At 45.7% G+C, this 11,552-nt stretch overlaps 1 protein-coding gene across 2 annotated transcripts in view; it reads left to right on the top strand.

Moving 5' to 3' along the window:
• Positions 1-373: 373 nt before the first annotated feature.
• SPOCK3 (SPARC (osteonectin), cwcv and kazal like domains proteoglycan 3) overlaps positions 374-11,552 on the top strand; it is a 447,340-nt gene continuing 436,161 nt past the window's right edge. For both annotated transcript variants that reach the window (XM_057549436.1, XM_057549435.1), the window contains exons 1-2: positions 374-592; positions 926-1,096. In XM_057549436.1, the coding sequence (XP_057405419.1) occupies positions 926-1,096 (171 nt within the window). In that variant the 5' untranslated portion in view covers positions 374-592. The remainder of the gene's footprint in view (positions 593-925; positions 1,097-11,552) is intronic.

Genomic DNA, 11,552 nt, shown 5'->3' with positions numbered 1-11,552 from the left:
AAGCTCTCTTCCATGGTGCAGTAGGGAGACACAGACTGGGCTTTTAAGTTTTCGGTTCAAGTCCTAGAGCGTAAACTACAGCAGTCAAGGCGTTTTTATGAAAGGAGAATAAGGTACAGCACGTGAGGGATGGGGGCGGACTCACGCGCCCCACGTAGTGAAGATTCTCTCCTTAAAAAAAGAAGGGAAAGGAAAAGAACTTCCGCCCTTTAACATGAAGTTCACGCACACGTAGCTAAAATTTTCTGGACTCCCGCGCATCCCCGAGGCCCCGCGGGCGGCTTCCCCCGGGGCGGGGAGTCGGAGGAGCCGGACGGTGACGCACCGAGTCGTCCTCAGCTCGCGTCCCTCTCCGGCCGCGCAGCGCGGAGCCGCAGGGCAGCGGCTGGGAGACCGCGAGCCCCGGTGCAGCTTTCGCCCGGGTGCCGAGCGCGCCCCCAGCCCCGCGCCCCCGGGAGCGAGGCCGGTCGGCGGCCGCGCCGGAGCCGGTGCGGAGGGGGCGGGAGGCGGATGCGGGTCCGCGCGGGCGCCGCATCCTCCGCTCCAGCCGAGTCGCATCCGGAGCGCCCGCAGCTCGGATCCGGGGAGGAAGGTGGGCCCGGAGGAGGCGGGACGGGAGAGGGGTCGGGGAGGGGTCCCGGGGAGGGGGGGAGGGGGGGCGGGGAAGGGGAGCGTGGATGGGGGAGGGAAGGAGGGAGGGGCGCGCAGAGACGAGCGGCGGCCGCGGGTGGGCACGGGCGCGCAGGGCAGGCGGCGGCCACGGGAACCGGGAGCGGCTCTGGGAGCGTGTCCAGTGCGTCCGGCGGGGCCGGGCGGCCCACGGGGTTGGCGCCGGACCTCCTCGCGCCCCGCCCCCCTCCCGCTCCCGGCCGAGACGCGCGGCTCGGGCCCTCGTGTGATTCGGCCCCGCTTTCTCCGTCCACAGATGCTCCGGGCGCCGGCCGTGCTGTGCGTGTGCGCGGCCGCCTGGTGCGCGCAGGCTCTGGCGGCGGCCGCGGGCCGGCCGGCCGGCGGCAATTTTCTGGACGACAAACAATGGCTCAGCACGGTGTCCCAGTACGACCGGGAGGCCGGACAGTGGAACCGATTCCGAGACGTAAGTCGGCGCCTTCCCGCGCTCGAGCGCGCTGCCCGGGGCGGGGTGGGGGTCGGGTTGGGGCGCGGGGGGGAAGTGGGCGCCTTGGAGGCCGCGCCGTGCTGGGGGGTCGCCTACCCGGGGTCCGGGTGCCCCACGGTCCTCTCCCCGCCCCCAAAGGTTCGCAAAGTGCCACCTGCCCAACTTTGCACGGGGCCTGGCGCTGGCGGGCACGGCCAGGGGGCTGGCGAGGCGTTGCGCTGAGGTGGGCTCGATCCCGCGGCTGGCGGCGCACCCGGGGGCGTGGGGGGCGGGAGCGGGAAGGTGTGGGCTCGTCGGCGCCCGCCCGCTCCCGGGGACGGAGGGTGTCTGGGGCCCCGGAGAGCGTCAGCCTCCGCACCCGGCGAGGACCTGCACTCCATCACGATGTTGCAGACTGCGCGGCGAGGGTGGGCGGCCGGGGCGGCAGTGACAGGGTTAAGCTGTGGACCCCCACCCCCACCCCACCTCACGTCCCGCATCCTACCTGGGAGCTTCCTCAGGGACGGTGAGGGCTGTCGAGACGCAGCCTGTACCTGAGACCCGACCGCGGGTCGCTGCGCACCTGCTGGTCAGTGCCCATCCGCTGGTCAGTGTGCACCGCACGCGGACGCAGCGGAGCCGCGGGGCCGGCGCGGTGGTCCCGGTGGGGCTGCCCCTCCCCCCGCCCCCCCCCCCGCCCCCCTTAAGCCTCTGTGGTCGGGTTGGCGGACGCCAGCCGCGCTCCGCACACCTGAGGACCCTCGGACCCGCCCGCAGCGCCTCGTGCGCAGAGGCGGATCTGCTCCCTCGGGCTCACACTCCGTCCTGATTTGGGAAATTGGGAAAGTGAGTGGAAGCTCGGGCTAGTTTCATCCTGGGCCCTTCACCCCCAGCCGCTCGCAACGCCCCTCACAAGAAGTGGCTGACGAGCCGAGCCCAACGTGGAGCCGATTCTGGCAGCCGGATTCCGCCAGAAACGCCCATTTTTACTTTAAAATTCGACGTAGCATCTCATTGATAATGGACCTGCGTATAGGTGGTGGAAAACGGTGATGGTCGCATTTAACAGGGCTCTTACATGCCTGTGAGTGAAGCCTAAGCAACATTTTACTGATGAGTAAAATTCCTTTCACCGGCGAGCCCCTTACACTCCTGTTATATTCAAGTTGGTGCTGATGTCGAATACGATCCAAAAGGCCAGCAGGCGAATGAGATATTTCTAGACCTAGGGGAAATTTTCTGTTCATCCTGCCTTCATTTGGGTTGAACATTTGTAACTGTTTGAATATTGCTTCCTATTATGACATTTCGTTGCTGAATGGCTACTTTAAAAATCTTTAAAAAATGGATTTTATGCTTCCTTCTCTAAAACATATTTTAAATCTTGAATATCTTAGTATTCTCTGACTTTATTCAAATTACTTTATTGAATTATTAAGAGCAAACCAGTCTATATTCGGACAGTTTGTAAATGTGCTTGATTTAAACGACTGAGAAAGCTGAGTGGCCTGGAAGGATTAAATATTCCAGGATTCCTGCAGCCAGCTTCTACGGAGACCAAGTAGACTATTGTATTGCTACCGTGTTTGCAGTTATTCTTATGTGATCTCAGGGGCAAAATCCATCAAAATTATATGTTAAATTTAAGTAAAGGATTTACTGAGTTTTTGTTTTTTTTTTTTTTTTAGCAAACATCTGTTTGAAGTACATGCAAATATACATGCAAATGTAATAAGGATTTATTTGAAAAACTTCTGCAAGGTTTTAGGCTTACCGTCTTAGTAAGACAGTTAAATGTTGTGGATGGCTTCTGGAGGGCAGGCAGGAGATAAGTGATTGTTCCCCCTTGAACCACCTGTAGCTTATTGTTAACATGATAAAAGGTGTGCTGACAGTGTGATGTCTCAATGCAGAATGCACACTATATCCTTATTTAGACCACCCACCCCACTGGCAATTTACATATTTTCTTTACGTGTTGGGGAATTGTTAGGTTGATAATTTCTATCTTTTTCATAATGTTCTTTATTGGTTGGTTCATTTTAAACTGGGAACACATGGTTAGGAGGCATTGCTTGAAACAAGTCTGTACTGCGCGGATCTCCCTTTAAATGTTCTGCCTCAGCTCTGATATCTTAAATAATGGCGTTGCATACTCAGTTTGTATAAAGGCAAAGGAACAAGGAAATCTGAACCTCTTCTTTTGGAAACAGTTTGACTGAAGTACTTCTGTTTAGTGCTTTTCTCCCATTAAAATATAATTACTTTCATTTAGAAAAAAGCTTTGAGATTTCTTAGCATAATTGATGCTGAAATGAATTCTTACCTTCTTGTGGCTATTTTACACAGTTACCATTATTTTAGAAGTAACTCTTTAATGAAAGTTGGAAATATATCTTCTTTCGAATAATATTTGAAAACTATTTTGACTAATATTTGAAAATACAATTAATCATTCTATTTTAATTGAATGATTTTTAAAATAAATGTAGTCTTTAAGTAGGTTTTATATAATATAAATTGTTTTATATAATAAAGCTTTAGAAATAAGGACCATGGGTAGGAAATATTCTGTGGGAGCAGGTGAACAGAAGAACAGGGTCATTAATGACTCAGTGGTGAAGGATGAGTCATCTTCCCAGTTTCCTTAGGATAAATCACAGAGAAATAAGAAAACCACAGGACAGCTTACAGTGAGTAAGTATTAACATAGGAGAAGCTTCAAGTACTTTTGACCACTCTATACCCTGTACTAGCAGCGCTCTTTGAATAAAGTTTTGTTGCCCTTTTAAAGTGTACAAAATGATGTATAGACACAGAGAACTTTTACGCTTTTGAAGATCAAAAGGATATATTATATTTGGTTATTGGTATAACATTCCTGTAGAGATTCTAGTCTCTATGTTTTAGGAAAAATAAAAGTTTAACTTGAAGATAGAAAGAGGTCAGCACATTTTAAAATAAGTGTGGTAGATTGAGCCAGCCTATTCAGGGTAAAATAATGAGATGTTGAAATAAAGCAGACAAAAAACTCTCAACCTCAGGGTATGTTAAGTAGATACACTGGTTGCATGTCATTTTCTGCTTTTTTAGTTCTGTTGAGTGGTGATAAAATCCAGAACCCAAGACTCCTCAGTGGGGGAATTGTGGGAATACTATGACCTTCACCAGGTACAGGGTAGAGACCCCCTCACCCCGTTTTTGCAAACATGAATATATACACCAGTCTATTAGGAGAATTGGATATCAGTATCATTATAAGGAAACCATGAATCACATGGTTTATATATTATATATTTCAAACATTTATGATTTATAAGTCAATTAAACTATACTCTTTATCATGTAATAAATGAGTATGGAATTTGGAAACCAATAAATCGGCAGTGAATTATATAATACTACCATCAACCTTTTATATTATTGATTTCACTGGAGGACATATACTAATTAGGAATGATGGAAGGGATACTGTATGTTGGCAGCAGTACAATAAAAATCTAGCAAAAGTGGCAGTGTTGGTCATGCTAATTTTAAATAACTCATATAATCAAATCAGAATTCTGTCCTTAAATTGAAATTCAAATGCTTCTAGGTTACATTTCTTTTTCAATAAAAATACCTGGGAGTGGTGGGTAGGGGTAAGAGGTAGGGATGAATAGGTGGATCACAGAGAAATTTTTTTTTTAATCAAAGATACTTTTTAAAAAAATTTTTCAGAAATATAGTTGATTTACAATGTTGTGTTAGTTTCAGGTCTACAATAAAGTGATTCAGTTATATATATATACAAGATATATGTATGTATGTGTGTGTGTATATATATATATACACACACACACACAAGATACTGAGTATAGTTCACTGTGCTGTACAGTAGGTCCTTGTTGATTATCTATTTTATATATAGTGGTATGTATATTTTAATCCCAAACTCCTAATTTATCCCTTCCACCAACCTTTCCCCTTTGGTAACCATAAGTTTGTTTTCTATTCTGTGAGTGAGTCTGTTTCTGTTTTGTAAATAAGTTCATTTGTATCATTTTTTTAGATTCCACATATAAGTGATATCATATGATACTTGTCTTTCTCTGTCTGACTTAGTTCACTCAGTATGATAATCTCTAGGTCCATCCATGTTGCTGCAAGTGGCATTATTTCATTCCTTTTTTATGGCTGAGTAGTATTCCATTTGTATATATGTACCACATCTTCTTTATCCAGTCCTCTGTCCATTGACATTTAGGTTGTTTCCATATCTTGGCTATTGTAAATAATGCTGCTGTGAACATTTGGGTGTGTGTATCTTTTGGAATTAGTGTTTTCGTTTTCTTCAGATATGTACGGTATGGGGGTTCCTTAAAAAACTACAAGTAGCGTTACCATATAATCCAGCGATCCTACTCCTGGGCATATATCCAGAGAAAACTATAATTTGAAAAGATACATGCACCACAGAGGATTTTTTGGGCAGTGAAAATAATCTGTATGATAGTAAGATGGTAGATACATGTCACTGTACGTTTGTCCAAGCCCAAGGCTGAGCCCTAAGGTAAACCATGGACTTTGGGTGACTGTGATGTGTCCTGTAGTGGGATCAATTGTAACATTGTAACAAATGTCCCATCTGGTGGGGAGGGTGACAAGGGAAATTCATGCACGTGTGGGCAGTGCGTATATGAGAAATCTCGGTAGCTTCCTCTCAGTTTTTCTGTGAACCTAAAACTGCTCTACAGAAGTAGAGTCTTAAGGGGCTTTCCTGGTGGTGCAGTGGTTAAGAATCCGCCTGCCAGTGCAACAGACACAGGTTCGAGCCCTGGTCCGGGAAGATCCCACATGCCGCGGAGCAACTAAGCCCGTGTGCCACAACTACTGAGCCTGCACTCTAGAGCCCGTGAGCCACAACTAGAGGAAGCCCGCGCACAGCAATGAAGACCCAACAGAGCCAAAATGAAATTAAAAAAATAAAAAAGTAGAGTAAAAAAAAAAAATCATAACCACAACTCCATCACCTCAAAAAACATACACTGTTTTAAGAAGTGGTTACCATTTGTGTTGCAAAACCTGAAATCAACTTCAGTTACATTTGTTCCTTGAGTAATTTTTAATACTCTTTAGATGTATCGGAAGCAGTAGGTAGTAAAGTTTTACAATTTAACTTTAAAAATGCAACCTTAACGTAAATTAAGGGACATGTGAAATGTTGTGAAAATGTAAAATATAGGTCGAAGTGTCTCAGAGGCACTCAAATTATAAGTTGGTCTTTTAAAAATGCCTGATTTGGATATACTGAATAGTAAGTAAACACTTACGGACTTCTTTTTTTAAAAATTTTATTGAAGTATACCTGATTTACAATGTTGTGGTCATTTCTGGTGTGCAGCAAATTGATTCAGTTATACGTGTGTGTGTGTGTGTGTGTGTGTGTGTGTATGTATATATGGTCTTATTCTTTTCCATTGTTTATCACAGAATATTGAGTATATCAGTGGTTCCCTGTGCTCTACAGGAGGACCTTGTTGTTTATGTATTTGCTCTATAATAGTTTACATCTGCTAATCCCAAACTCCTATGAACTTCCTTTTTCTTTTTCTTTCCCTTTTCACTTGAGTTGGGGTTCGAGCGTACAGATTATTTGAGAGAGAAGGCTGATGGGGAGGGATGTTTCCGCGTCCTTAGTGGCTGCTGAGGAATAAAGCACACCCCAACCCCGGCATCTGTTAACTGGGACACAGCTGTTAGAAAGTAAATAGGATGGTTTCTGTGCCTACTACAAGGAAAGGACTCTTGATTTAAAAGGCATTACATACGGTATTTGTTTTTCTCTTTCTCACTTACTTCACCTTGTATGCTAACACATATATATGGAATCTAAAAAAAAAATAAAATGGTTCTGACGAACCTAGGGGCAGGACAGGAATAAAGACACAGACGTAGAGAATGGACTTGAGGATATGGGGAGGGGGAAGGGTAAGCTGGGACAAAGTGAGAGAGTGGCATGGACATATATGCACTACCAATGTAAAATAGCTAGCTAGTGGGAAGCAGCCGCATAGCACAGGGAGATCATCTCGGTGCTTTGTGACCACCTAGATGGGTGGGATAGGCAGGGTGGGAGGGAGACACAAGAGGGATGGGATATGGGGATATATGTATATGTATAGCTGATTCACTTTGTTATACAGCAGAAACTGACACAACAATGTAAAGCAATTATACTCCAATAAAGACGTTAAAAAAAATAAAAATAAAAGGCATTACAGTTCAGACAATGGAAATCTTTAAAAGACCCCTCTCAGTGCATTTCTTAGGTTTACGAAGGGCCCTGGCTGTGTGTCCTGACTACCTGGCGTCCCCTCCAAACTGAGGCTCCTTTTTCACTGAGGTATAAATGACAAATACAATTGCATATACTTATGGTGTGTGGGGTGATGATTTCATATTCATATGTCTTGTGAAATGACCCCTTTTGTGGTACTTTAATAGTAGGCAAGACTTGTATTACTTTGCTTTTCAACAATATGCACCAAAAATACAATTAAACAATTAATAACAATTTGGGGACATTTAACACATTAGACCATTATTCTCTCTGTTCAGGAATACTTCCTCAATAGTGGATATCCAATTCGGATTTTTTTTAAAGTATATTTTTAGGGCTTCTCACTGTGAAACCACATTTTAAAATGTGACACTATTATGTTTTATCACAGTTGAGAACATGGGGTCTTCTTGGGAATTCTTCACAGTTAATTCCTTGCATTTCCACGATTGTTTTTCTCTCTGTCTTTTAATCTGTTGATGACAGTGGGCCACAGTGTGTTTAAAACTCCAAATCCGTAGCAGCCTTTGTAGACAGTGTCCGTATTTGCAGATCAGAGCTGGTGAAGACTATAGCGTGAGGTGTTTTTTTATCTTGGACTGTTGTTCATATTGTTGAAATCAGGGGGTTTACAAGAGAGACAGGCGGTTGACCTCCTAAAGGAAGCAACAGGCTTTAAAGGCCATGGGCCAGTGAGTGGCCTCAGCAGCAAGGGGCCATCCCCATGCAGCACCCTGACCTCTCTTGGTCATGAGGGTCCTGGGTAAACCATGGCCCTGGGTAAGCAATGGCCCTAGTTAAGTCATGGCCCTGGTTAAGTCATGGCCCTGGTTAAGCCATGGCCCTGGTTAAGCCATGGTCCTGGTTAAGCCATGGCCCTGGTTAAGCCATGGCCCTGGTTAAGCCATCGCCCTGGTTAAGCCATGGTCCTGGTTAAGCCATGGCCCTGGTTAAGCCATTGCCCTGGTTAAGCCATGGCCCTGGTTAAGCCCTGGCCCTGGTTAAGCCCTGGCCCTGGTTAAGCACTGGTTTTATACAGTCTCCACATCCCTGTTTCTTATCACTACCCGCCCCCGCCCCCACCATACTCACCACGGTGTCAGGATGTAGGGTTGGTTTAATCAAGTCAGCATCATGTGAGGAAGGCAGGTCAGACGATGCCCAGGGATCTGCCGTTTCTGCAGAGGGGCTCCTGGGTGGAGCTGACACCGCATTGTCAGACCCCATCAGGAGGCCTGAACTGAGTACAAAATTTAGTCGATTTGCCCTGGCTTCGTTCTGACAGAAGTTAGGGGCGTGGGTAACACTTTAACTCTCCAGCTCTCATAACTTCTAGTGAATTATTAGGAAAGTGTAACTAAGAGGACTGAGAAATAAGTTACTCTGTATGTGTGTGTGAATACATGTTCTGTATGTGTATACGTATGAACATACAGGTCTGTGCATAAATGTATACGTGTTGTATATATGGTTTACCTGTGTGTGTGCCTCTTCAAATAGGTAACAGATTAAATAATTAGAAAACCAAGGTGTTGGTATATTGTATGGTAGATATTATTTTTATATGTTAATTAGAAAGCAGACAGTCCCCCTAAAATGTTAAGACATGGATCAGTTTTTTTTTTTTTCTGGTTAAGTTCTCCGCATCTCATGAATTGAGAACGTGATCTCGTTTGTTGTTACGTGTGTGGTCCCTGTGTGCTTTCCTGGTTCTTACGGGAAGTCAGCTTGTTGTGGGTTATATGCTAGATATACTTTTATAAACTTTTAGCTAGATATACAAAAGGAACAGCAAGCACTGCTATAAAGCATTTATTCTCCTGCTCTTACAATAAGACTGCTTTTATTTTATTTTATTTTTCTATTGAAGTACAGTTGATTTACAATGTTAATTTCTGCTGTACAGCAAAGAGATTCAGTTATACATACATATATATTATGTATGTTCTGGGTAAGCCATGGCCCTGGTTAAGCCATGGCCCTGGTTAAGCCCTTTTATATTATGGTTTATCACAGGATATTGGATATAGTTCTTTTATATTATGGTTTATCACAGGATATTGGATATAGTTCTCTGTGCTCTATAGTATGACCTTGTTGTTTATCCATCCTATTGAATATATGTAATAGCTTACATCTGCTAATCCCAAACTCCCACTCCGCCCCTTCTCCACCCCCTCCCCATTGGCAACCATAAGTCTGTTCTCTATGTCTGTGAGTCTGTTTCTGCTTCATAGATAAGTTCATTTGTGTCATATTTTGGATTCCACACATAAGTGATATCATATGATATTTGTCTTTCTCTGAATTACTTCACTTAGTATGATAATCTCCAGGTCCATCCATGTTGCTGCAAATGGCATTATTTCATTCTTTTTTATGGCTCAGTAATATTCCATTGTATATATGCACCACATCTTCTTTATCCATTTATCTGCCGATGGACATTTAGGTTGTTTCCATGTAAGACTGCTTTTACATCTCAGGCCTCTGACTCAGAGTAACATTTTCTGTTCTTATACAACTTTAGTTTTCATGATCTGAGCCAGAATTCTTTTTTTTTTTTTTTTCTTCTCTCTCCCCCCTCCCCCCAAACTCTCCAGAATTCTTTTATTTTATTTTCTGTATTTATTTTTTAAGCAATCTGTGAATCTTCTACATTCACTATCCAAGTCCCATACGCTCCTGGAGTATTTACATGCGTCTTCCCGTCTACGAACATCCTTTAATCTTTTCAGCTCTTTCTACTTCTGTTAGCTTACAGATTTCCCTGCCCTGTTGGGCTGTGAGCTCTGTACCACAGTGGACTGTGCTCTCTCCACCCCACACCCCTGCAGTTCACGGGCACCCGCACAGGGACCAGCTGGGAGTGAGGATTAGATAACGCTGACCATGAAGGAGCCCTCTGTGAGATTCACCTGTCACCTGCCCGGTCGCAAGGAAAGCCTTTCACATCTGTGTGCTTTGTAGGGACCATTTCCCTTTCTGGCCACCCCCCCACCCAGTTTTGAATGAATACTTAATTGTTATAAAATGTCAGGTGTCAAATCCTAAACTGCCTTCGCCCATCGGTCCACAGTGTGCCCAGGTGGGCGTGCCGGGCCACTGTGACCGTGTCCACTCGACCGTGGGCTGTGATCCTGTGCATGCCTGCATCCCCTCTGCCCGTCCCTCTACTTCTTCTGCAGTTTCTCTTCGACCACAGAACACTGTTGCTCTAAAGCCTTTAGAGGTGTTTTGCTGCCCGCTAGGTAATACCAAACCCAGTGTCCCCCCTCTTACTTGACTCCTGCACTTCCATTCACGGACGTGCGCCTGAGTCCGGGCAGTTCGCGGCGCGTCCAGGTGTATTCATTTCCGTCACTTCTGCCTCACTTACAATTGCTGGTGTTTCAGGTAGCGATGTGTTGGGTTCCTGCCTAAGGGGACTGAATCTGAGTGCCTGGGTGCAGATAGGATTTCACCTCCCCACCGTGTAACCGGCCCTCAGGAAGCGGGTGGTCCAGGCCTGGGATTCAGTCATCCTCTCGGGTCTCCATCAATGGCCACTTTCTGTCCAGCAGGAGGGACTTGAGAGAGTGGAGGACACACAGCTTGTGCTGGCAAGGACTGCAGGTGGCCAGGTGGGACTGTCCCACAGGCCAGGAGTGAGGGACACGGCTCCCCCCCCTTCTCCAAGGGCAGCCGGGACGTCAGCTTATCACGGGGGCGGGAGGGACGCGGAGAGGAAGGAGGCCAGGCGGGTACAGGGAGGAAGATACAGGTCACTACTGGGTCTGTTTCAACCATCTCAGTGTTTCTTGGAAATACTCCCTGTGCCCACGGAAGGGATTTTTATTATTTCCAGTGAGCTGTTTGCCTTGACCTCGACCTTTTTTCCTCCTGGGTCACAGGGCTCACAAGGACCAGTCAGGGCTTCCCCAGTCCCGACATTTTGGATCTCTCACTGCGTTATGATGCTTCTTGGCCTATAATTACTAATTTTGGGTGTCTGTTAGGTGCCAGACATATTAAGTATATTATTACATTTAGTAGAATCTTTAAAAAATTTTTTTAATTGTAGTAAAAAACACATAATATAGCATTTACCATATTTTCCATTTTTCAGTGTATAGTATAGTAGCGTAAAGTGTA

Source organism: Balaenoptera acutorostrata, chromosome 6 (genome assembly GCF_949987535.1).
Source record: "Balaenoptera acutorostrata chromosome 6, mBalAcu1.1, whole genome shotgun sequence".
Lineage (NCBI taxonomy): Eukaryota > Metazoa > Chordata > Mammalia > Artiodactyla > Balaenopteridae > Balaenoptera > Balaenoptera acutorostrata.
The sequence above is the reverse complement of the archived record's forward strand: the minus strand, read 5'-3'. Positions and strand labels throughout refer to the sequence as shown.